This window comes from Ictalurus punctatus, chromosome 15 (genome assembly GCF_001660625.3).
Source record: "Ictalurus punctatus breed USDA103 chromosome 15, Coco_2.0, whole genome shotgun sequence".
NCBI classification, from domain to species: domain Eukaryota; kingdom Metazoa; phylum Chordata; class Actinopteri; order Siluriformes; family Ictaluridae; genus Ictalurus; species Ictalurus punctatus.
This window is the reverse complement of record NC_030430.2, coordinates 13,150,230-13,175,661: the sequence shown is the minus strand read 5'-3', so window position 1 is coordinate 13,175,661 and position 25,432 is coordinate 13,150,230. Positions and strand designations below refer to the sequence as shown.

The window sequence follows — 25,432 nt, the reverse complement described above, 5'->3', positions numbered from 1 at the left end:
GACTATATTCAAGGTATTTGTTTTTGCAGTGTACCCACATAATACCACCCTGAAAACCCCAGCCTCTCTACCATCCACCCCATGGATTGTCGAGAACTAATACTGTGGACTAATGAATAACAAAATTCACACAAATGTATTTCAAAACAAAGGTTTCATGAACAGATAACTCTACAGAAATGTAGAGTTTTCGTTGGAACTAACATTGAGTAATAGCATCTAAGAACTTTACTGCCTAGAACATACTTTTTTAATTAATATTTGTTTGTTTGTTTGTTTGAATGCATAATACTGTTTTTTATACTGCATGTCCACTATTCACTCTCACACACACTCTCTCTCTTTCTCTCTCTTTCCCCTCCCATTCTTCTTCTTGACATTTTTAGTTGCATAAACATTTACAGAGTAGTATTTTTTAAAGCAGCTTCACCGTGTCTTGTAAATCTGCCTCACTCTTTGATGTGTTATCTCAACATTGCTTATAAAGTTGGAGGGATCTTATGGAATCCAGGTTCTTCCATAAGATCCATCCAGCATTACACATGTACATGTGTGTGACCCATGCATCATATATCAGTAGCCTCATCACAGTAAGCCATATATTTTGCCTAAAAATACTGATCATTCATATACTGAATGATCATTATTATAGATTAAACCTGTGGAGTCTTATGTTTGTTTAACCTCCTCTTCAGTTTTCTTTCCTGTTATCTAGATCTTTTCTTTTCACTGTGAAGGTTCATAAAATTTAACTAGACTCAGAAGGATAGCTTATATTTCCAGTTGACAATATCCTCTGGATGTGTGTCTGGATGTGTGCTGTGGATTCAAATCCAGCTTGAGCAGATCAGCTCTTGATAAATGAGATCAATACTAAGACAGGAGTTATTGTGTTCACTGCATTACATATTTTATCCAAAGTTTTGAATTCATATTTATAAAACAGTTTTTGAGAAAACCTGAAAGATCGTATCATTTTCGACAGTGTAGCATAAATAAATACTAAATAAATACAGACTAATACAAAATAAATATGGGCTGGTTTGAGTATTTCAGAAACTGCTGATCTCCTGGGACTTTCACACACAATAGTCTCTAGAGTTTTCATGGAATGGCACAAAAAGAAAAAAATATATTGAGTGAGCAACCATTCTGTTGGTGGAAATGCCTAGTTGATAAGAAAGCTCAGAGGAAAATGGCCAGATTGTTTCAAGCTGCCGGGAAGGATATAGTAACTCAAATAATCAGTCTTTACTACTGTGGTGAACAGAAAATCAGTTTTAGTTAGTTTAGAAATAAAAATCACCGGGTCTTTTCCCAGTTCTCAACTACCTTGTTTCAGTGAGTCTATGCCCATGATAGCCTCCGATTCTTGTTCTTGGCTGACAGTAGTGTAACCTGATATGGTCTTCTGCTGTTGTAGCCCATCCTCCTCAAGGTTTAATGTGTTGTGCATTCTGAGATGCTTTTCTGCTCACCATGGTTGTACAGAGTGCTTATTTGAGTTACTATAGACTCCCTGTCAGCTCGAAGCACTCTGGTCATTCACCTCTGACCTCTCACATCAACAAAGTGTTTCAGCCTGCCAGTTTGCCACATGATTGACTGATTAGATAACAGCATGAATGTGCAGATGTAAAGGTGTTCCTAATAAAGGGGACAGTGAGTGTATATTTTAATATATGACAATATGTATATAAGGACCACAAATCCACTGGTGAAACAGCTATGTATAAAAATTAATTTATTCATTCATCTTCAGTAACTGATTTGTCCTCAGGGTCAGGGTCACAGTGGATCTTGGGAATACTGAACATGAGGATGGATTACATCCTGGATGGGATGCAGGACACCATGCACACTCTCATTCCACCTATCTACATGTTTTTGGGAGGTCAAAGGAAAACAGAGAATCTAGAGGAAACCCACAGAGATGCAGAAAGAACAGGCAAAAAAAGAAAAAAGTGAAAGAAAGTGTGCAAACTCATTTTTCCAAGAAGATTTCATTGTGTGGCCAGACAGGCAGAATTGTGTAAGGCTACAGGTGACAGAAATAGAGTAAGGTAAAATAAGGCCTCTCTTTTGTCATTGACACATGTAAACAAAGGACACAGCGTAGTGCATATACCAATAGTGTTTCTTTGATACGATTGTAAAACGCTACTTCTGTGTTTGCACTTACTGTTGACTCTCGGTGTAGAGCTGGCAGACAGACACGGCTTTATACAGTGGGTGGTTTCACGTTGTTGAATACACTCAGAACAGAAACAATGTGAAATTTTCCAGTATCTATCCCATCTTAGCCAATATGAATTCACAGTGATCCAAGAGAGTGTCAAGGGGAGAAATATACTCAATAGACCAAAAGTGCAGTTTTCATTGTTGAAAACTCAGGTCAAACAAATTAAAATCTTGTGGGGTTTACAAACTCTTCATTTCTATATCCCCATGTTGTCAATGTCTTCTGAGATGTTTGGCTGTTTTATGAAAGATGTGTTATTCCGCCATCTTGTGGAGACACATAGATTTCAAGAATACTGAAGTGCGCATATTCGATAATAACTATGATTCATTTAGATCTTTGTGTGAAAGAAAGCCTAAAGAGCTGGGCTCAGGAACCCACCAGCCAAATCGGTTGCTAATATACAGTACAAATCAAAGTTAAAATTAAAATGTAAGTGCAGTGCTATGTAGTTCAAATAATATGTCTGGAGAACAGATACATCTTAATAGATAGGTCTCCTCCCTCAAAAAAACAACAACCCTGATTTACCTCAACAACACATCCCTGACCAGGACAAAGTAGTTACTGAAGATAATAATAATAATAATAATAATAATAATAATAATAATAATAATAATAATAATAATAGGCAGGTCTTTAATCTGAATAAAACATTTATAGAGCCATGTGTTTCTAATATGCTGTGGAATACTATTCCAGAGTTTATGGGTAATATAAAAATATATATATCTACCATAGGCTGAGCTATGATTGAACTTCAGAATTGATAGTGAATCTTCCTCAGGTGAATGAAGTGCTTTAAGATGGGTTATACTGTTCCAGAAGGTCAGTAAGATATTCCAGATCTAATCCATTTAAAGCTGTTCCTTCCAGTCAATATGTACTGTATCTGACAGATACATGAATGAGAGCAAGAGTGTAAATTAGCAATAACTGAAGTTATGACAAATATTAACATTTCAAACTAAATGAACTGAAAAAACTTATATTTTTCAGTATCATTGATATGCCTAATTTGCATACTATACACTCACCAACACTTTATTAGGAACACTATACTAATACTGGGTAGGGCCTCCCTTTACTCTCAAAACAGCTTCAATTCTTCATGGCATGGATTCCTGAAGATGTTGGAAACATTCCTTTAAGATTTTGGTCCATGTTGACTCTGGTCCATGATTGTATCACACAACTTGTGCAGATTTTTATGGTTCACTTTCATGCTGCAAATCTCCCGTTCTACCACATCCCAAAGATATTCTACGGGATTCAGATCCAGTGAAAGGGAAGATCATTGAAGAACTCATTATCATGTTCATGAAACCAGTTTGAGACAACTTTTGCTTTGTGACATGCTGGAAGTAGCCATTGGAAGATGGGTAAACTGTGGCTATGAAGGGATGCACATGGCATTCAAGCGATGATTGTTTGGTATTAACAGGCCCAAAGTGTGATAAGAAACATTCCCCACACCATTACACCACCTCCACTAGCCTGGACTGTTAACACAAGGCAGGTTGGGTCCATGGATTCATGTTGTTGACACCAAATTCTGACCCTACCATCTGTGTGCCTCAGCAGTAATCAAGATTCATCAGACTAGGCTCAGTTTTTCTTGTCTTCAGCAGTCCAGTTTTGGTGAGCCTGTGACCACTGCAGCCTCAACTTTCTGTTCTTGGCTGACAGAAGTGAAATTTGACATGGTCTTCTGCTGTTGTGCATTCTGAGGTGCTTTTCTGATGACCACAAAGTGAACTGAGTGGTTATCTGTAGCCTTTCACTTTCAGCTGGAACCAGTCTGGTCATTCTCCAGTGACCTCTCTCATCAACAAGGCATTTCTGTCCGTAGGAAGGGGGAAAAGCAGTGACTTTATTCATGCGCCATCTATTGGTAACTATTGGTTAGAAACTACCAAAAATAAAGTGTAAATGTGAAATGTGATAATAAATGTGATAACAGTATAACCAGGTTTATATTGTTACCACATGTAATTTTCTTAGAAAAAAATACTTCCAGAAAGGATTCCAATAAATTTTAATGTAAACTTTGCTTTGGAATCCATCCATCTTCAACCGCTTACTCCTTTTCAGGGTCACGGGGACACCTGGAGCCTATCCCAGGGAGCATCGGGCACAAGGCGGGGTACACCCTGGACAGGATGCCAGTCCATTGCAGGGCAAACAATCACACACAAATTCACACACCCATTCAGACACTACGGACACTTTAGACACGCCAATCAGCCTACCATGCATGTCTTTGGACTGGGGGAGAAAACCAGAGTACCCAGAGGAAACCCCCACAGCACGGGGAGAACATACAAACTCCACACACACACACACAGAGCCACAGGAATCAAACCCCAACCCTGGTGGTGTGAGGCGAACGTGCTAACCACTAAGCCACCGTGCGCCCTTTGCGTTGGAATGAAAAGCATAGTCCTTTAGTGATGATACATTTCTATCTAGATGCTTTAAAGAAATTGATACCAGATTGCTCACACTGCTGGTGTGGATAAGAGAATTAATCTGCTCTCTTTTATTGTCCGGCCTCGTCATTGTAGATTTATCAAGACGAATGTGCCAGCTGGTCGCACCCAGACCAGTTGGAATGCAGGAATCAGGAAACCTGCAGCCAGCTGAGAACAGTCACGTAAGAAATTTACTCTCACATCCCTTCAGCATTATGTGTGTTACAAAATTTCTGTCTTCATGTGGGTCTGTGGAGAGCTAGCACATGACCGTCTGGAAATAATAGTCTAGTGCTTTTTGGAGTGATGGAGTTAATTTAGTAAGGATCTTCTCAGAACCTATAGTTTCACCTTGTGCAGTTTTCTAACACAGTGTGTATTGTCTGACTCTGTATGTGTATTCAACTCCATTCTCATGTTGCAGGTTAGGGAAGCATCTATCATAGGTTGAGTTAACAGAGCTTAGTTCAGTCCTGGAGACAGTAATCTGTGAAAGGTTCACAAACACAGCGTTTTATTTCTTTTTGGTTCATACCTGAATAAGCTATTAATCATATAAGTGAACATTTTTGTATCATTCACATTCAACAAATAGAAAGTTTATATTCACTTAATATAATTTTTCTAAACAAAATCCATGTAAGACTTCCAACAACTCCATGAAATGCAGTAAACATTCCTAAAATTCCAACCCAGTTTCATGCTTGTATTCTGATGTTCAGTAAGGCGCAATGTAGAAAAAGGTGCTCTCTTCCTCTAATGTTTACTTCTTTTTTCCCCTAATCACCAAATCATTGCAGAATAAAGCTGCTTTGTGTGTTTGAGGTTCTCTATATCCTTTCTAGGTTTTTTTCCTCTCTCTGTCTGCTGCGCAAATCTGGTCAGTCAGGTTCAGCAGGATTTCAGCAGGACCGGTTTATCCAGGGAGAACTGGTGTTTGTGCGTTCAGGCAGGGAACTGCACCAACCTGTTCTACTCTGCCACTGTAGGTGGGGGGAGAATGGAGGGAGAAGCAGAAGGAGAGGAGAGCGGCGTGAAAGAAAGACTCCTCTGCTGCATTCCTATCCTTTCACCATTTTTCTTGGAATCTCGCATTTTCATATAACTTTGCGAGCAATCAGAATTTAATAAAGAGTTCACGGTGTGGAAAGTGCTTTAACGAGGACCTGGAAGGCTGCATGTGACTGGCAGACAGAGTGATTGCCAGCTGTTGGATTTGAGGTCTGAATTCCACCAGTTGGCCAAGGGTGAGTTTGGAGTTTTGGTTTATTTGAGGTACAGGACCACAGTACTTGAAAATCACTATAGAAAATTTAAGTGGGCTAGAGAGGGGGGGGTGTGTGTGTGTGTGTGTGTGTGTGTGTGTGTGTGTGTGTGTGTGTGTGTGTGTGTGTGTGTGTGTGTGTGAGCGAGAAAGAAAGACTAAAAGAAAGAGAGGCCTCGTGTCTGATTATTCAGTGAATCATGGAAATGTGATTATAATAAAGGCATGAGGTAAAAAGATAATAAGATAAGATAAGGTAATACTAAGGTAATAATTAAAAAATAATAAGGTAATAATTAATTCCCAGATGGAGAAATTAGGGGCATACAAAAAAAAGGTATGCAACCTAGTATTATTATGATCTATTCCAACTGTTTATTCATTAACGCCTGGATGGAGTGAATGCAAATGGACCAAATCAACACAAGAATTAGCCAATGTTCATACCACAAATGAGTATTAACCTGTATTGACCCAATAAACATGTATGTGGTTCTTAATTGTCAAAATTAAGAAATGAGACTGAACAGATTGAACCAATATTTTCAAAGAAAGTTATCAACACTGAGTATCATGCTCTAAATGGACTTAATAGTTAATTCAGGTGTATTTTGTTACCATTGAAACAAATTGAAACAATTGTCAATTAACATCATTAACTTACTCTGTAACTTTAATAAACCTTAAGTAATCTTATTAATGCTGAAGTTGTTGTTAAGTAATGCAGTGAATAATGTTAGTAAAAGGAAACCTTAATGTAAAATGTTACCCAGATTGTTTATAACTCCTATATTACACAATTATATATAGTACTAGAAAACCACAAGTGTGACACTCAAAAATTACTTTTTATTCAAGTTAAATAGCAGAGCACTGATTACATATGCGCATTCTGTAACCTCTTGGAGAACTGTAAAACATAGTAAATAACTAGAAGGTTTGTCTGTGTTTTAAATACATTTATTTCATTCAATTAGAGTCAAATTACTTTCTGTCTTTCTGTTCTATCTGTTTGCATGCACTCACATCGTGAATAGTCACTAAGAATAGTCACTCAATTTGTTTGTGCTTTAATGTGCTGAATTATTCAATAATAATTTGTAAAGAAAGGGCATGCCCACAAAAATATGAATGCACTTAGAATCAGTTATATTTGTATGCAGTTATAATTATATTCCATCAGTTGTATATTAATATTTGTCATATGTTACTCAGCATAATCAGCATACTGAATATGAGTCTGTGCAAGCATGTGATTTTATGAATGCACATGGTGTGTTACCTACGCATGTCTCTGTGTGTGTTTGTTTATATTTGAATTTGCATATGTGCATATTTGTGTGTGTATCTATGTACATGTGGGTGTATATGTTTGAGACTGTACATCAGTGATTTCTTTGCTTGGTAAGACAGGTTCTTTCTTGCTCCTGCCTGCTAATGCGGGACACTGAACTGACATATCCCAACATGCACACAGACTGAGGGAGTGGGGGACAGAGTGCTGTTCCGAACTCATTAAAAACAGAACTGCGAAAAGTTAGAAACACTCCTCCTTAAGTCCCAGCTATAATTTAAAGGGAAGTTCAAATTAATATACAAAAGAATACACATTGTAAAGAATAAAAAGTATTGCTGTATCTAGGTATAAAGTTAATTATATATTTTGTATCTTTTCCTAATAAAAAAAAAAGTTCAGTATAGTATTCTCATAGAGTACATTGCTGGTGTACTCATTTAGGATGTATACACAACACATATTAGGACTTCTGATACTGCTGTGAATTAGGTGAAGGGTCAGAACGTGGTAGATGTTAATTACTTTAAGCAAAAAAAGTGGAGTATATGCAGCACATTTACATTGCTGCCAAGAGACGACTGGCAGTGGAGGGGGGCAGCCCAGACCACACCCTCTGGAGCGCCCTCAGCATACACTACAAAACTCATTTGCTCCATTTATACAAATGTTTATGGATAACGCTTGCTGTGGCACATCTATGGTGGATCTAGTATTAATAAGGTCAGCAAATACATTTTTAATTGCAGTCCATGAAAGCCCACACACTGCACATACCTGTACTTTCCTTACTTCGAAACAACTGAGTCAGCTCACAAAATGCTCAATTATTATATTATTTTGTTACAGAAGTGCAAATCACTTCCTGCTTGCTTTCTAGATGTGTTGCAAGTTCTACCTGGATATACACAAATAATCAGAAATAGTTTTTGACACTTCTGGTAGAGAATCAGTTATGTGAGTGAGTCAACTTCTCTTTCTTTTTCTTTCTGAGCGTATTTCGATTTCAGGGCATATAGTCAGCAGAACTGAACCTGTCTGATCAGGCAGTTGCTACTGGATGACCCGAGGATGTTTGTTTAGTAATCTGATCTGATCTTTTAAGGCTTAAATTTCACAATCATGTCATCCTGCAGGCCATACGTGAGAGTCCAGTCTGGAAGATGATTTCCTCAGGATGTCTGAGATAAGATCCAGAGCCTCATTATGTAGCTGGATGGCATGGTATTTGACTCCTAGCACGTCTATTGGGTGTCCGGTTGCTCTTAGTGATTTATTAGTGTCTATATGCTAAATATGCATTCCATCTTTTTTTTCTGCAATCCCATACATTATGGACAGAGTTCCAATGTGCACTCTCTATCACACACATTTCTATTTCTCTCACTTCTTCTTTCTCTCATATACTCTACATACACAATGCACACACATACAAATAAAGTTATGCCTGAAGCACTGTGGTGAAACCAGTCTGACAAGGGTAGTTTGTAATTGTTCTTAATATTGCCTCTATGAAGTTTGCTTTGCTATGTTAGTAGGTTAAGCCCTAAGACAGTGTGACGGCTGTGTAAGTAAGTAAGTAAGTAAGTAAGTAATAGGCAGCTGTGGCTCAGGTGGTAGAATGGGTTGTCCACTAATCGTAGGGTTGGTGGTTCGATTCCCGACCCACATGACTCCACATACCAAAGTGTCCTTGGGCAAGACACTGAACCCCAAGTTGCTCCCGATGGCAAGCTGTCACCTTGCATGGCAACTCTGCTATCAATGGAGTGTGAGTGTGTGTGAATGGGTGAATGAGAACCAGTATAAAGTGCTTTGAAACCTGCTAATGTTAAAAAAAAAAAGTGCTATATAAGTGCAGACCATAAGAGTGTGTGTGTGTGTGTGTGTGTGTGTGTTGGGGGGGGTGTGTGTGCAGGAGGAGCATGGCTGTGGAGAGTTTTACTGAACTGATACATAAACTGAAAGAGGTCCATGAGCAGGAGCAGGAAGGTGAGACACTTCTCCCACACTATTACACTCATTTTTAGTAGCATAACAAGCCAATCATTTGGATCCATTTAAAAGGCAACAATTAAAATTAATCTATTCAACAATCTCTTATTGACTACAGTACAGTTGTCTATAAAATTTATTATTATTAAAAAATAACTGACATGCATAAAAATAATGAATAACTGAAGTGTAAATAGTTCCTGAATATTAGTAGGTTTACCCAGAGTCCAAACAAAGGTAATCAAAAATTGATCTGAGACTATTAATTCAAATAATATCGACAGATGTCAAATTGTTGCCTTATGAATCAAGAATCAAGTTAAAAAAAATTCTGAGTATATATATAGATAGTGGGGATATTTAAAATTTGGCTAGTCATATGAAATTTTCACCAGACATTAGTATTAACTGAAGAAATCTGGAAATATAAAGAATTCACAACATTAAAGTCCATAAATAAAGTTATGTGTAATAAAGTGGAATGACACAGGAAAACATTATCATACACGCTAAGAAAAAGCAATTCTCCAAGGAAAGGTAAGGCAAGGAACCAGCTGAAATCTGTAAGTAATTATACCCCCTATCTGTGCAAATTAATCTCAGCTGGGTTAGTAAATTGATGGTCTATAAAAAGGCTTTTCATTACCAAGGTGTCACACAAGAAACATCTCATGATGGGTAAAAGCAAAGAGCTCTCCCAAGACCTTCACAATCTTACTGTTGCAAAACATATCGATGGAATTGGATACAGACGTATTTCAAAACTTCCTCCAGTAAGCACCATTGGGGCCATTATCCGAAAGTGGAAGCAACATCACTCCGTCATCAACCGGCCACGCACAGAAGCTCCTCGCAAGATTTCTGACCAAGGAGTCAGAAGAATAGTCAGGAGAGTAGCCCAAGAGTCAAGGACCACTCAGAAAGAACTCCAGAAACCCTTGGAGGCAGCAGGTGTCATCGTCACAGAGAAAACAAAAGGCAATGCACTCCACTGCTCATGCTAACCCCACAAGGCTCGATTACTAAAGAGAAGGCTCTTTGAAGCTCGTTTAAAGTTTGCTACAACTCATTTGGACAAGCCTATGAAATACTGGGAGAGTGTAACCTGGTCAGATGAGCTCAAAATTGAACTTTTTGTCTGTCGTACACCATGTTTGGAGAAGAAATGGCACTGCACATTACCCTAAAAACAGTATACCAACAGTGAAGTTTGGAGGTGGAAGCATCATGGTGTGGGGCTGTTTTTCACCGCATGGTACTGGCAGACATCATATAATTGAAGGAACGATGAATGGAGACTTTTACCAGTAGATTCTTGAGAAGAATCTGCTGCCATCCACCAGGATGATGAACATCGGACGTGGGTGGACCTTTCAGCAAGACAACAATCCAAAGCATACAGCAAAGGAAACTCTCAACTGGTTTCACAGAAAAAAAATCAAGGTGTGAGAATGGCCCAGTCAATCACCTGACTTGAATCCAATTGAACAAAATTGTGCCCTGCGATGGACTAGCACCCTGTGCAGGGTGTACCCCGCCTTGTGCCCGATGCTTCCTGGGATAGGCTCCAGGTTCCCCCGCGACCCTGAAAAGGAGTAAGCGGTTGAAGTTGGATGGATGGATGGATGTTCAATACTTTTTTCCTGTGCAATTCCACTTTATTACACATAACTTTATTTCTTATTTCCCCCACTGTATAATAATGCCACCCTTGGTAAATATGAGCAAAGAAGGCTGTGAAAATGTGTCTTTATTGTTTAACCTTTTGATCTTTTCTTCAACAAATACACTGCTCTCATGGATATCAAAGAATTGCAAATAAAATACAGGTTTATTAAAAATAAAAATCTTTGTTAAATATATGTGTGCCACAATTATTGGCACACCTATGAATTCATATAAATATTCAGTAAACACCAGAGGTGGTTTTAGTGGATACAGAGATGTACCCATATGGAAAAGTACCTCATGCCCATGGTTAAATATGGTGGTGGCTCTTTAATTTTTTAGGGCTGTTTTTCTGCCAGAGGACATGGACAGTTTGGTAGGATACATGGCATCATCAACAGATATTAAATGAAAACCTGACTGCCTCTTCCAGAAAGCTTAAAATAGGCAGTGGTTGGATCTTATAGAAGGACAATGATCCAAAACATACATCAAAATGAACACAAAAATGGCTTACTGACTACAAAATCAAGGTCCTGCTATGGCCATCAGTCCCCATACCTGAAACCCATAGAAAACCTGTGGGGTGAACTGAAGAGGAGAGTCCACTAGCATGGACCTCAAAATCTGAAGGATATGGAGAGATTCTGTATGGAGGAATGGTATCAGATCCCTTGATATGTATTCTTCAACCTTATCAGGCATTACAGGAGAAGATTCAGAGCTGTTATCTTGGCACAAAGTATTGACTAAAAGGGTGCCAATAATTGTTGCACACCTATACTTAACAAAGATATTCTTTTTTTGATAAACCTGTATTTTGTTTGCAATTGTTTGATATCCATGAGAGCAGAGTGTTTTGTGAATTTTTTAAACAAAAGATCAAAATGTTTAACAATTTTTCACAGCCTTCTTTGCTCATATTTACCAAGGGTGCCAATATTACTGGAGGTGTGTGTGTGTGTGTGTGGATAGATAGATAGATAGATAGATAGATAGATAGATAGATAGATAGATAGATAGATAGATAGATAGATAGATAGAATAATGATGATTATTATTATTTTTCCCTGATTGCCAGTCTTGATTTTATTTTCTCATTCATTAGGTTTGCAGCAGAAGGTGCTCGAACTAACCAATAAGAAAAACTGGTGAGTCCTTTACAGCATGTTGTCTCCTTGATTACTGTCAGGTAAGCAGGTGAGGATGCAAGTGCAGGTTGACACTTTTATAATAATCTTCGCAATCGGAACAAAAGCAAGCTTCAAAAATAAGGTTGAATTGCAGGCTAATGTCAGTCAATCAGCAAACAGCATTAACAAGGTCAGACAAAAGCAAGTTGAGGAAACCAGAAACACAATCAAAACCAAGATAGCAATCAATAATCAAAGGCTTGGTAATGACTGGTGAAAATCAACAGAGTGTATACCTATCAAGGTGAGTGTGAACTAAGAGTCCTTATATACTGTGAATGTGGCTGTGATTGTAAGTCCAGGTGTGTGCCATCAGTAATACAGTTAACATGAACGTGAGAGTGTTTGAGTTGGTGGTGTGTTGTTGTCCCTGGCGGCCATGTTTGTAGGACATGCTGTGTTCTGGGAACTGTATTTTGATGCTGATTCTTGAGTAAACATGACAGAATAATACCCTTTCCCCTGCAACACCAATGCAGGTTCTCGTTTGATGTAAAAAGGTGTTGGGGGTGGGGGGAATGCTAGGGGCAATTGGTCCTGGCTTAACTGACTTAAGGTGGAAAACATGAAATGATGTAGCTATGCGACTATGATGCGACAGTTACAGCTTGTAGGTGACATCATTGAAGATCTTGAAGGGGCTGATGTACCAATGTGCCAGCTTTCTGCAGCCTTCTGTTATGCGCAAATCCCTGGTGGAGAGCCCTGGATTGTAGATGGGTGTCTCGCCCTGACTGTCTGCGAATTTCATAGTGATCTGGGCAGTTTGTTCAAGGTCCTGGTGAGCCTGTTCCCACACTCGTTCACTTTGTTGGAACCAGCTGTCCACTGTAGGGGAATCAGTGGGGTTTCTGTTCCATGGTAATAGGGTCAGCTGGTATCCTAGGACTCTTTGAAATAGCAAGAGTTTTGTTGCTGAGTGGGAAGTTCTGCACATATTTGGCCCATGAGAGAAATTGTGCCCAGTCCTCCTGGTTATTGGCACAGAAGGTGTACACGAAGTGTCGAACCTCCTGATTGGCCCTTTCTACCTGACCGCTGGCTTGGGGATGATACCCTGAAGTAAGGCTTATTGAGACCCTCAGTTTTTCCATGAAGCCTCGCCAGACTGCAGATGTAAACTGAGCCCCCTGGTCACTAACAATGTCCTCTGGGATGCCAAAGTACCTGAGGACATGGTTAAAAATGAGTTCTACTGTTTCTAAGGCTGAGGGAAAGCCTGGGAGGGGTATCAAACAGATGGACTTGGAAAATCGGTCTATTACTAGGATAATTGTGGTGTGCTGAGATGGTGGCTCGTCCATGATGAAGTCATTGGCTAGGTGTGAACATTGTTGAAGCACATGAAGTGGCATAAGTCTACCCACTGGCAGGTTGTGAGGTACTTTGGCCTGGGCACAAACAGAAAAGTATGAGATGAATTTGTGGACATCTTGCAACATGTTGGGCCACTAATATTTACAATGGAGTAATTGTTGCATTCTGTGAGTGCCGGGGTGTCCCGTGGCAGGGAAGGTGTGAGCCCATGTGACCTAACTTATCCATTAACTTATCATGAAGAGCTGATGATACAAACTTCCTTCCCACTGGACACTGTCTGGGAGTTCTTCCTTCTGATGTTTTTTACATTTCTGAGATGTTCTTGTGGTGCATGGTGATGGGCTCAGTACAATGTGTGACGGAGCCTCCTCCACTGGGTTCTCCATCCAGGGCTTGGACTTTGAGGGGGTGTTGCAGAGGTTGTAGGGGCAGGTGGAGTCTTTCTGCGTGGGACTGGTCAATGAAGTTCCCAGTGGCCCCAGAGCCAATCAGCACTGTAACAAAAGATGCATTCCCCGAGTGAGCAATCTCAATGGGTAGCACAAAATTTGGGTGAGAAAGAAACTCAGGAGCACTCACCATGGTGAAGCAAAGTACAGAGGAGGCTTGCTCAGATGTGGACTGAGAAACTTTGCTCTGTGACCGTGATGGACACTGTACCACTTGGTGCTAGGAACTACCACAGTAGAAGCACAGCCTCTCTCAACATCAGCTCTGGGGTTCCATGTTGTTCCAATTTACTTGTCCCAGTTGCATGGGTTCTATGGTCAGTGGGTCTGGTGTGGCTTGGAGCTGTGCCATCTGCATGATGAGTTGGTCAAGCTGCTGCTACTGTTCTTGTACGATGCGGTCCTGTGCTGCAAATGTCAGTCGAATAAAACTCGAAGTTTCTTGCTATATCCATGAGTTGGCGAAGTATTCTTTCAAGTATGCAGGAAATGGCACAAGTGCCTGTTGACACGTGTTTAATAATCTTGGCAATCAAAACAAAGATGAGATTCAAAAACAAGATTGTGGTACAGGCAAATGTCAGGTAATCAACAAACAGTATTAAAAAGTTGGACAAGAGCAAGTTGAGGAAGCCAGCAATCAATAATCAAAAGTCTTGGTAACGACTGGTGAAAATCATCACAGAGTGTATACTTAACAAGGTAAGTGTGAACTAAGAGTCCTTATATACTGTGAGTGTAGTTGTGATTGTAACAGGTATGAGTCCAACTATTGGCAATCAGTAATCTGGTGAACATGAGAGTGTTTGAGATGGCGGTGTGTTGTAGTCCTTGGCAGCCATGTTTGTAGGATGCACTGTGTTCTTGGAACTGGAGTGGACATTCTGGCAAAGACATGACAATTACATTCACCAACATTTGAAATGTCATTGGTTTACAGTTTCTTCCTTTGAATCTTTATAACAAAACAGACTTTTGGATAGTTTACAAATGTTCCAATTAATAATATTCTCTCTAGTTAGTTCCCATTTTCAATATAGTACTGATATCAGAGGACTGAGCAGCAGCCAATCCTGATGGCAGCATGCATTAAGCCAAATTGTGTCCTATGTTCACATGGAAGGTCTGTGTCATTTCTGTGTCAAAGGAACACATGCTCCTAGCATAAAATACATCAGTGGACAAAATCAAAATCATGTCTAAGCTGACCTAAGGTCCGCAGATAATGTCAGGCCAGTGTCAGCCCTAATATGATAGTGTTAGTTTTATAGTTTAACACATCTTTTTTATATAGAGCTTGTATCCTGATTTTTGTATCACAGAGACTTTTGTGTTTGTTTTGTAGTGATGCAAAGAGACTGGAGGAATTGTACAACAGGAACCAGCAACTGAGAGAGCAACACAAGATGCTCACAGAAAACATCAAACAGCTAGAAAACATGTATGTATGTGTGTGAGGGTGGGTGTGGGTGTATGTTACTACTAATCTTTCACACTATGATTGGAACACTTGGGTGTTCTCTCTCACTCGCTCTTTCGCGCTCTCTCTCGCTCTTCTCGTGTGTGGGGTATATCATTGTGGGGACTGGCAGTCTTGACTTTGCTCTTTCTGCTTCTTCTTTGTTTATAAAAACTGTAGCTTTTATTTTGAAAAACTAAAAGAGCCAAACGTTTTGTAGTAATTTGTAGTAAGCATGGTAGTAATTAGCTGCATTAATAATTATTTCATGAATAGTAAGACAATAAGTCTTAGTAAGACAGATATGCATATGTGTGTGTGTGTGTGTGTGTGTGTGTGTGTGTGTGTGTGTGTGTGTGTGTGTGTGTGTGTGTGTGTGTGTGTGTGTGTGTGTGTGTGTGTGTGTGTGTGTGTGTGTGTGTGTGTGTGTGTCTCCACAGGTTACGAGCTGGGTTGTGTGACAGGTGTACAGTCACCCAGGAGATGGCAAAGAAAAGACAGCAGGAGTATGAAACCTCCCAACTCCAGAGTCTGCAGCACATATCCATACTGAGTAGGTTATGCATATGCAAATGCATGGTTCTTAGAAGCAATCAGGTACCCAAACTATTCAGAAAAAAAAAACATTTATTAATAGCTTTTGAGATCAATATGTACAGTATAAAGGTTCTGAAAATTACTCTTAAAATGTGTGGTAAAATTCTCAGAGAACTTCTTAGTGAGGAGTAGGAGTTAATCCATATGAGTTAATCAATACTTAGTTTAGTAGATTATGGGTGCACCTCTTTTCTCCCTCAGTGCTGCCACCTTTTGTACTCTTAACAACTTAAGACACCACTGAACTAACAACCTTAAATTGCAGCAGGCAATGAATTTATTTAATGATATTAAATAAGTATATTTTTAAAAATATTTTTTAAAATAATTAATACTATAATTAGACTATTTATGCCTCAGACTAAGTGAAGTACTGTAGTTGCAGATCTAGGACTAGCATAGCTGGTACCTATTTGATTACTGCATACAACATACAAGAGCTGAACGTTAATGATGTTTCTGAATGATTATAACTATTTAAACTGAAAAGTAAAAGGGGTTGTTTAGATTTACCAGCAGTTGAGGTCAGTTTGAAAGTTTGTACAACTAAAAGTGTTTTCTTCATTTTAACTATTTTCTATATTTTTTAGAATAAAAATCTTAACAGTATGAAATATAGAATATAGAATTATCATATATCATATTATCATATATAAATAACAATTTGAATGTTAAATGGAGAAATTAATAAAAATGACTTGTTTTAAGTGCATCTTGATTCAGAAATAAATTTGTACATGGGCTATTTACATTTGTTTTAGATCAAAGTTTTGTGTTCAGAGTTTTGACTGGGTAGTTTACATGAATAATTTCTGACACCAAAGTATATTGACACGCTATACATGCTGGCGAAAAATAGAATACCAGGAAAAAATGTTGTAAGCTCTAAATGGTTGGAATGTAACCAGTAAATTCTTGATATTCCATAGACCCTTGACCCTTGGCTACTCTAAATTATTTCCTTGTTATGTTCTTCTTCTTTCTTTGCTGTTTTCCTACTCCTAAAGTGGGTGAGATCAATGCATTGGTGAAAGAGAATGAAAGACTGAAAGAGGAGGTGAAGAGTCTACGAGAACGGACAGAGTGAGTGTCATTCTCATACAGTGTGTCTGTGTGACTTTTCATCAGTATGGATACATGCCTTTTCTTTCATAAATTGTAATGGACAAGTCTCGCTTGGTAAAGGCTTTTTAATTAAAAACATGAAGCAATATGCGTGATGTTTAGGTTCTAGTTCTGAAAATTATTTAAAATAATATATGCATATTATGCATTTAACTACATATTCTGGCCTTGACCTTTCAGGCAGCAGAATGGTCACTCAGAGAGAGCAGGAACCCCTGAGGTTAAGCATTCTCCCAACCCTACAGTCACTTCTCTGTCCATGGCCACCTCTGTTCTGAAGAATGATCAGCCTGCACCAGGGGGCGCCACTACACCAGCAGCCAATGTGAAGAGTGAAACTGAACACAGCCAAAGCAAAGAGACCCCAGGTGACAGACCGGAATCATCAGGTACTGCCTCAATGATATACTGTACATTTTCACAGTTCAGCTCATTCCTTATTTATTTAATGCCTGTTTTTTTTTTTGTTTTTTTTTTTTCCCATATCAACATATACAGACAAAGGATCAGAGCACAAACGGTTACAAGGGTGGAGTTTAATGCATCATCCTGTAAGTGATCATGCAGTTTAATAATAAGTTCAAGGGTTTGGGACATATCTGTATTAGGCAAATCTTTCAAACAAAATGATTTGGTAAATTAATTAATGTTTTTGACAAATTATCTGTATCTCAGTTACTCTTTTTCATATATGGTTGTGTTGTTGTTTTTTTAATGCGATTGGGTGTCAATACTTTTCAGGAGTCAAGTAGACAGCCGAATTTTGTAGCAAACCAAGCAACATGGAAAGAGAGAAGGTGAGGTTCAAAATCAGAAATGGATGGATTTAGAGAGATGCTCTGTTCAAGATGAAAAATCTTGTTGTAAACCTATTATATGTTATGCAGTAGCATCTACAGTAGCAACTAGCCTCAACTATAGATGTGAATTTTTACCAAATGTTGAGGTGGCTATCATTTTCAATAGTGAATGTAAAAAAAATAGATGATGCCAAAGTAGCAGTTTGAACCACAACCAACTGTATTCATACCTGCTCCTTAAGTCTTGATTTCTTCTCTCTACAGAGCAATTAGTGTGGACTCCTTGGAGGCTCATCCATCCCCCACCTCACCTTCCATCCCTCCTCACCTTCGTCTTCTGAAGAACAACCCCTTGTTTTCAACCAGACGCTCTGAGGAACGTCCTGCCCTTGTGTCTATCCCACTGCGGCCCCATCCAATCAAAACAACTCCATCCAACCTTCCCTGGCCCCTGCCTGAACGTTCAGATTGGGGATCAGTGGTGAAGACAGGTACCAGTGGTGGCATGGTGGTGAGTCCGAACCTGAAGCATGACTCTAGCTCTCCCATACTTCGCTTTTCAAGCCTGGTTCCACCAGGCTTTGAGTCCCACCTACCATCTCAAAGCCCTGCCCATCCACGACCCATCTTCCCACACCCGAGGAGCCTCTTCGAGCTGACAGATGGCAAAGAAAAGAGAACATCATCGAGCACCTGGACAAGTTCACAGCATAAGAGGATCTTTGGAGAAAATCTACGAGAAGGAGATGAAGAGGCACCTTTAGATCTGTCCAATGCCTCAGGCCCCAAAGAAACAGAGATGGACTTGCAATCGTCTTCATCTTCATCACCTCCGGCTCCACTCTCCTCACCATCTTCAGCTCCATATGCTTCCAGTCCGCAGAGTGATGCGCAAACAGGGGATACAAAACTACAGGTACTAAATACAATCTTGTATCTGATTTCTAATATTAAATCTGCTGGAATCAATATTTTTTATTACACCCTATATGGTAGAAAAAGCTACTGCAAGCTACACTGATGTTCTGAGCTACTCACAGCTGTAAGTGCCAACATCGACACAAACTGGATAGAATCCAATGCTGCATCTCAAACCTCATCATGCGTAATATATAGCATGCCTAAGTAATAGTCATGAGACCACCTTTGTACTGATATATTATGCAGTGGTCCAAGTATTTATTGTTTATCATTGCTAACTCAATATTACAGAAGCTTCTGAGAATAAAAAAACTTCATTGTGCACATCTTTGCTCTATTGTAATCTCACTGCTTTTTAGGATCATGTCTATTTGAATCAGAGATGGCTCTATGATCATAGGCTTATTTAATTGTTTTTTCTTAAGCTATCAGTCACTTCAGCAAAAACAATGGGAGATCTGAATGCTTTGCTGATTAACCCGCTTTGCATACATTGGTGGCAGAATTACTCCTCAGTGACTGTCCCATTTTGTAGTGTGCCCATTCATTCAACAGAACATTTGTGAGGTCAGGCACTGATGTTGGACAAGAAGGCATAGCTTGCAATTGACATTTCAAATAATCCCAAAGGTGTTCCAGTGGGGTTGAGATTTAGGTTTTTTGCAAGCCACTGGAGTTCATTTACACCAAACTCATGTCTTTATGGATATTGCTTTGTGCACAGGGCACAGTCATGCTGGAACAGGAATGGGCCTTCCCCAAATTGTTGCCACGATGTTGGAAGCATGCAATTGTCTAAAATGTTTTAGTATGCTGTAGCATTAACATTACCCTTCACTGGAACCAAGAGGCCTGAGCAAAACCCTGAAAAACAGCCCCAGATCCTTTCTCCACCAAACTTTAATGTTGGCACTATGCATTCCAGTAGGTAGTGTTCTCCTGGCAGACACCAAGCCCAGATTCATAAATCAGACTGCCAATTAGTGAACCATGATTCCAGAGAACACATTTCCACTTCTCCGGAGTCCAGTAGCAGCATGCTTTACACCACTCCAGTCCACGCTTTGCACAGCTGCTCAGCCATGGAAACCCATTTCATGACACTCCTAATGCACAGTTCTTGTGCTGATGTTGCTTTCAGAGGTAGTTTGGAACATCTTAACAAGAGCTGCAACAGAGGATAGGAGATTTTTCTGTACTACATGCTTCAGCACTCAGTGGCCCAAATTTGTGAGTCTGGATGGCCTTGTGGTTGAGCGTGGCTGTTGTTGCTCCCAGATGTTTTCATTTCATAATAACGCTTACAGTTGATTGGAGCAGATATAGCAGGGCAGAAATTTGACTTCTGGAAAAGGTGGCATCCTTTTAAGTCACTGAGCTCTTAAATACAACCCATTCTACTGCCAATGTTTGTCTATGGAGATTGCATAGCCATGTGCTTGATTTTACATATACACCAGTTAGCAGTGAGTGTTCTGAAACACCTAAACTCAATATTTAGGAGTGATGTCCACATACTTTCAGCCATATAGTTTAAGTTATCCAGGTAATTCTGATTCCCATTGTGGTTAGGAGGGGCGGTACACAACTAGTTACACATGCAAATGTGGTTGTACAAATCTCAGGTAACCATCAGGGTTCATTGTCACTCTAAACCAACCCAATGAGAAATTGCAAGAATGTTTGGGGGAAAAGCTAGCTTGTATGATAATGATATTTGTTGCAAATATCATCATGTATCACTTTTTTGGAAAGCCACAGCATACGTGCATGCACACACACACACACACACACACACACACACACACACACACACACACACACACAAAAGAAGGTATCCAGGTGATTTCTCCCTGCCCTGGTTGTTATTCAGGGTTCAAGTAACCACAGTTACATATGCCACTAGCATTTTAACATATCTGGCCCAACAGCAGTTGATGCTCAGAGGATGAGATTTTATCCTCATCTACCTCAGATGTTGTGACAGTCAACATCCTCATCTCTGTCAAAGCTTGACATTATTTTAGTTGAACAAACAATAACAAAAAACAACCCATATGATTCCACCTAGCAATACTTCCTCTCATTAATTCTCTACACCTTTGTTTGATTGACATCCTGAAAATAGATATCTGACCATAATGGCATTATTATACTAACAAGAATACAAACCTTCAGAATTTTGTTTCTGAGCATAAACTGATCTGCACTCATCACCCTCATTGACTGGTAGCTGCCATGTGAATGGAGGAAGGGTGTGGACAATAAGGCTAGTTAATATTTGCTTTTCTTTTAAGCTCATCTACCTTCCAAGAGTTTAGACTATTGTGAGTAGATATAAAGGTATGGATGTCTGGTCCTGACCTAAGGTTCCTTTTTTGTAAGTACAGTATCTCACAAAAGTGAGTACACCCCTCACATTTTTGTAAATATTTGATTATATCTTTTCATGTGACAGCACTGAAGAAATGACACTTTGCTACAATGTAAAGTAGTGAGTGTACAGCTTGTATAACGGTGTAAATTTGCTGTCCCCTCAAAATAACTCAACACACAGCCATTAATGTCTAAACCACTGGCAACAAAAGTGAGTACACCCCTAAGTGAAAATGTCCAAATTGGGCCCAATTAGCCATTTTCCCTCCCCAGTGTCATGTGACTTATTAGTGTTACAAGGTCTCAGGTGTGAATGGGGAGCAGGTGTGTTAAATTTAGTGTCATCGCTCTCACACTCCCTCCTACTGGTCAGTGGAAGTTCAACATGACACCTCATGGCAAAGAACTCTCTGAGGATCTCAAAAAAAGAATTGTTGCTCTACATATAGATGGCCTAGACTATAAGAAGATTGCCAAGACCCTGACACTGAGCTGCAGCACGGTGGCCAAGACCATACAGCGGTTTAACAGGACAGGTTCCACTCAGAACAGGCCTCGCCATGGTTGACCAAAGAAGTTGAGTGCACATGCTCAGCATCATATTCAGAGGTTGCCATTGGGAAATAGACATATGAGTGCTGCCTGCATTGCTGCAGAGGTTGAAGGGGTGGGGGGTCAGCCTGTCAGTGCTCAGACCATACGCTTATTATGTCTAGGTTATGTCTGTGTCTCTCTCTGTGTATGTGTGTGTGTGTGGGTGTGGGGTGGCACAATGATGCAGTAGAATCCTGAGGTTGGGTTGCTGTTTGTGTTGTGATTTGCACAGATACGTGTAAGTTTCCTCTGCGTTCTCCAGTTTCCTACTACCTACTAAACATGCCAGTAGGTGAATTGGCAAACATGTGTCTGTGTGTGTTTAAGAGAAAGCAAGAGAGCGTGAGAGAGAGGAGGAGGTTGATTGAATCTAAGACTAACTTTTAAAATTGTATTCTATTTTTCTCTTGCAATTTTGAAGAGAGAAGAAACTGGGGAAAGACATAAGGAAGAGGGAGATGATGGAAGTGAGAAGAATGAGAATATAGACACTGAAAATCTGAAAGTCCCCACTCTGACCATTTCTCTTCGTCCAGGTAGTGCCTCTGAATAATTACTGTTCTTATTATGGAAATTGAGAGAAAAATATCTGAGTAAATAATGTGTTTCTGTTTGTCCTCACAGTTGTGGTCCTAGAGTCATTAAAATCAGAAGGACAGGTAAGTTTTCTTCAGACTTGAACTGCTAACTGTGTGTCTTATCATAGTAACACTACTGAGACACTTTGTTGGTGCTTTCTCAGTGTTTTCATTGTGATACATATTGTAAATGCTTTGCTGCTGCAGAAAGAGCAGGACATGGAGGAAGGCAGCAGCCCACAAGACCAGGATGAAGAAAAAGAGACTAGCAAACAGGGTATAATGAGGAAGAGACCAGGCCAGACTCCTGAAGGTATGAGGGCATGTAATTAGATTTAAGACATGGAGGGGCTGGGTGTGGGAGCTTTGTCACTACTGGAGATGGTAATTTATAGGGAGTTAGCTAGGAGCTTCACCATGGTCTTTCTCCTATCTGAAATTTTTTTTTTACTCTTTTTGACTTGAATAATTAATGAATATTCTGTTCTAAAATGCATTTCTTTCTTTTCTTTATTTTGTCCTAAAGGGTTTGAAAACTATAATGTCCCAGTATGACCTTCAATTGAATAATCAGTTTCTTTTCATGAACCACATCTAATGAAAGGCCTGAATATTTGTTTACCCTACCCAATGGTGTCAGCAGAAAAGATGTCGAGCTGTAAATCATTAATCAGTAGTTCAAAATACATACACACACACACACACACACACACACACACACATATATATATATATATATATATATATATATATATATATATATATATATATATATATATATATATATAATAATTAATTCTTTTGTCTTCAGTAACTGCTTTAGCCAGGTCTTAGTCACAGTGACTCAGGAGCTACGCCAGCGTCAGCTTTTTTTGGTGTTATTATTTCAAATAATTTAATCATTTCACATTATTTGTTAAACACAATTACGTGAGCATAAGAAGACTTATGCAGGGAATTGCATTTACATTCATGGCATTTGGCAGATGCCCATATCCAGAGCAACCTACGTTTATCTCATTTATACAGCTTAGCAGTTGAGGGTTAAGAGTCTTGCTCAAGGGCCCAGCAGTGGCAGCTTCTGAGTGCTGGGATTTGAATTCATGACATAATCAGTAGTCCAATGTCTTAACCAATGAGCTACCACTACCCATATTACTAAGTACTGCTATACTTAGTATAGTGTGATCACACATAAAATCACACAAGACATATACACACACACCCCAACCATACATATAATACTTAAAGTACTTAATAGCAGAACCAATATGGTTAATACACAATGAAAATAAAATTGGACCAAATATAGACCCTTGTTGTACACCACAGTAAGATCAATAAAACGCAAAGGTATTCAACTCCCAGCTACTCATTTTCAGTAAGATTACTCTAAAACCATTTCTGAGCAGTTTGATTTAAAATCATTTATCCATTCATTTATTTAATCATTCAATCATTCATTCCTTCACTTGTATTTTGCTTCTTTTGTTTTCCTGGAATAGCCCTTCAACGGCGCCCACAAAAAGAAAAGAAAATGAGGACAACACTACAGCCACAGGGGGCCAACCTTGGAGACTCAGAGCAAGGTTGAACTCAATGTCATGTATATGGTCAGTTAGTGTTTTTCTTACTTTACATTTCGTTTCCCTTTCAAATTAAATTGATTAACTGGAAAGCACCTCCCTGTCATCGGGAGATTGCAGGTTTGAATCCCAACAATGCCACAACCATTCATGGGTGTCTGTTAGCTCATGTATGTGAAAGAGGGCAGTTAATTTTCCTCTGAGTGTGTTCAGCTGAGGAGTAGAAAGATGTGGTGTTGCTAGATAGAGGAGATCTAGCTAGTTGGTGGGAATGGCCAATGACCAAATTGGGAGAAAACTGGGTTAAATAAATATAAAAGAATGAATGAACGACTGAATTAATTAATGAATTAGCTTCATATTAGGCTTCACATCTCCTTGCTGATTAATGGTTTTGCTTTATTGTTTTGCAGATATAGTGTATGGCGTACAACAATCTTGGTGCATGTCCTTCTGCAACCATGCATCAAAGACCCTATGTTTGAGTTGATGTACAGAAAAAGATGCCCACCCCTCATCTATTGCACTATAGCAGCAGGCAGGCCAGAAATCACACAGGAAAGACAAAAAATACATCTAATTTTAGCACTTGTTTCAGAATATCACACTTGTTTTGGAGGTTACATGGCCTGACTACCAGATCAAGTGCTCTTCTATGCACACAACATCTCAAAGATTAGTATGGAGAGTTCCCAGAATTATTTGCCTGTAGGAGACAGGAAGTGACAGACCACTGCACTTCCTGTCCTGAGGTTGTGAACAAATTTGACTTGTAACCAGAAATCATTTCTTTTGGATCACTTGTTTCTCAACACATCTTTCTCTCTGACTGTCTCTTCATACATGGATCTGTGTATCAGCTTCCATTTTCCCTTCCTTGATAAGTTTTCATAGAAGCAAATTACTGTCAGTCAACCAGGCTATTTCTTCCGTTTGTGTTTTTTTTGTTGTTGTTTTTTTTGTTTGTTTGTTTGTTTTTTTTAAGGCCTGTCTCTTGCAAATGTGACAAATGAAACACCCTCCACTTCCCGTTTCTGGTTTTGGTCTTTGTGATGGCAGAGCACATATTTTGTAAGAGTGAACTTTCCACTTGCAGCAGCTGTGACCATTTCGAGCATGTAAAGGGGTGGGGGTTCATTTTAAAATGTCTTTAGCCATGTCAGACTTACACAATACAGTTTGTTTCAATCAGTTGAACTGTTCTTAAAAGTCACTGTGGAAACTCATGCCCGGTGTTTTTAGAGTACTATCTGAGGCTTTAAAGAATGCATAAAAATGTATCACTGTATGTTGAAATAAACAAATGAGCTATTTTGATGTATCTTGTGTTTCTTTAGCAGTGACTCTAGCAGGGGTCACAGCACAGGAAGTGAAATACAAAGCAATATGGACACACTTCCTCTGACAGAGCATACAGGAAACAATATTTCAGTACCAGGAGGTTCATTCATTATTTTACAATATGTGCAGTGACAGGTATACCACAATATATCAGAA

The 25,432-nt window shown here is 39.3% G+C and overlaps 1 protein-coding gene across 2 annotated transcripts; it reads left to right on the top strand.

Moving 5' to 3' along the window:
* Positions 1-5,688: 5,688 nt before the first annotated feature.
* On the top strand, positions 5,689-25,252 carry rbbp8l (retinoblastoma binding protein 8-like). Of its 2 annotated transcripts, none has more exons than XM_017486985.3 (15): positions 5,689-5,963; positions 9,193-9,266; positions 12,046-12,088; positions 15,245-15,340; positions 15,799-15,911; positions 16,963-17,038; positions 17,261-17,469; positions 17,579-17,631; positions 17,822-17,877; positions 18,145-18,796; positions 22,193-22,307; positions 22,396-22,430; positions 22,557-22,662; positions 23,855-23,962; positions 24,349-25,252. In XM_017486985.3, the coding sequence occupies exons 2-14, from the start codon at positions 9,200-9,202 to the stop codon at positions 23,941-23,943; spliced, it is 1,710 nt and encodes a 569-aa protein (XP_017342474.1). In that variant the 5' UTR covers positions 5,689-5,963; positions 9,193-9,199; the 3' UTR covers positions 23,944-23,962; positions 24,349-25,252. The 2 variants fall into 2 exon arrangements, with proteins under 2 accessions (XP_017342474.1, XP_017342473.1); XM_017486984.3 differs by lacking the exon at positions 5,689-5,963 and adding an exon at positions 8,167-8,498.
* The last annotated feature ends 180 nt before the right edge of the window (positions 25,253-25,432 follow it).

Coding starts and splice junctions, on each gene's coding strand:
- rbbp8l (XM_017486984.3), top strand. CDS start 8,452: ATGTCTGAGATAAGATCCAGAGCCTCATTATGTAGCTGGATGGCATG. Junction 15,341..15,798: donor ATCAAACAGCTAGAAAACAT/GTATGTATGTGT, acceptor GTGTCTCCACAG/GTTACGAGCTGGGTTGTGTG. Junction 17,878..18,144: donor GCAACATGGAAAGAGAGAAG/GTGAGGTTCAAA, acceptor TTCTCTCTACAG/AGCAATTAGTGTGGACTCCT.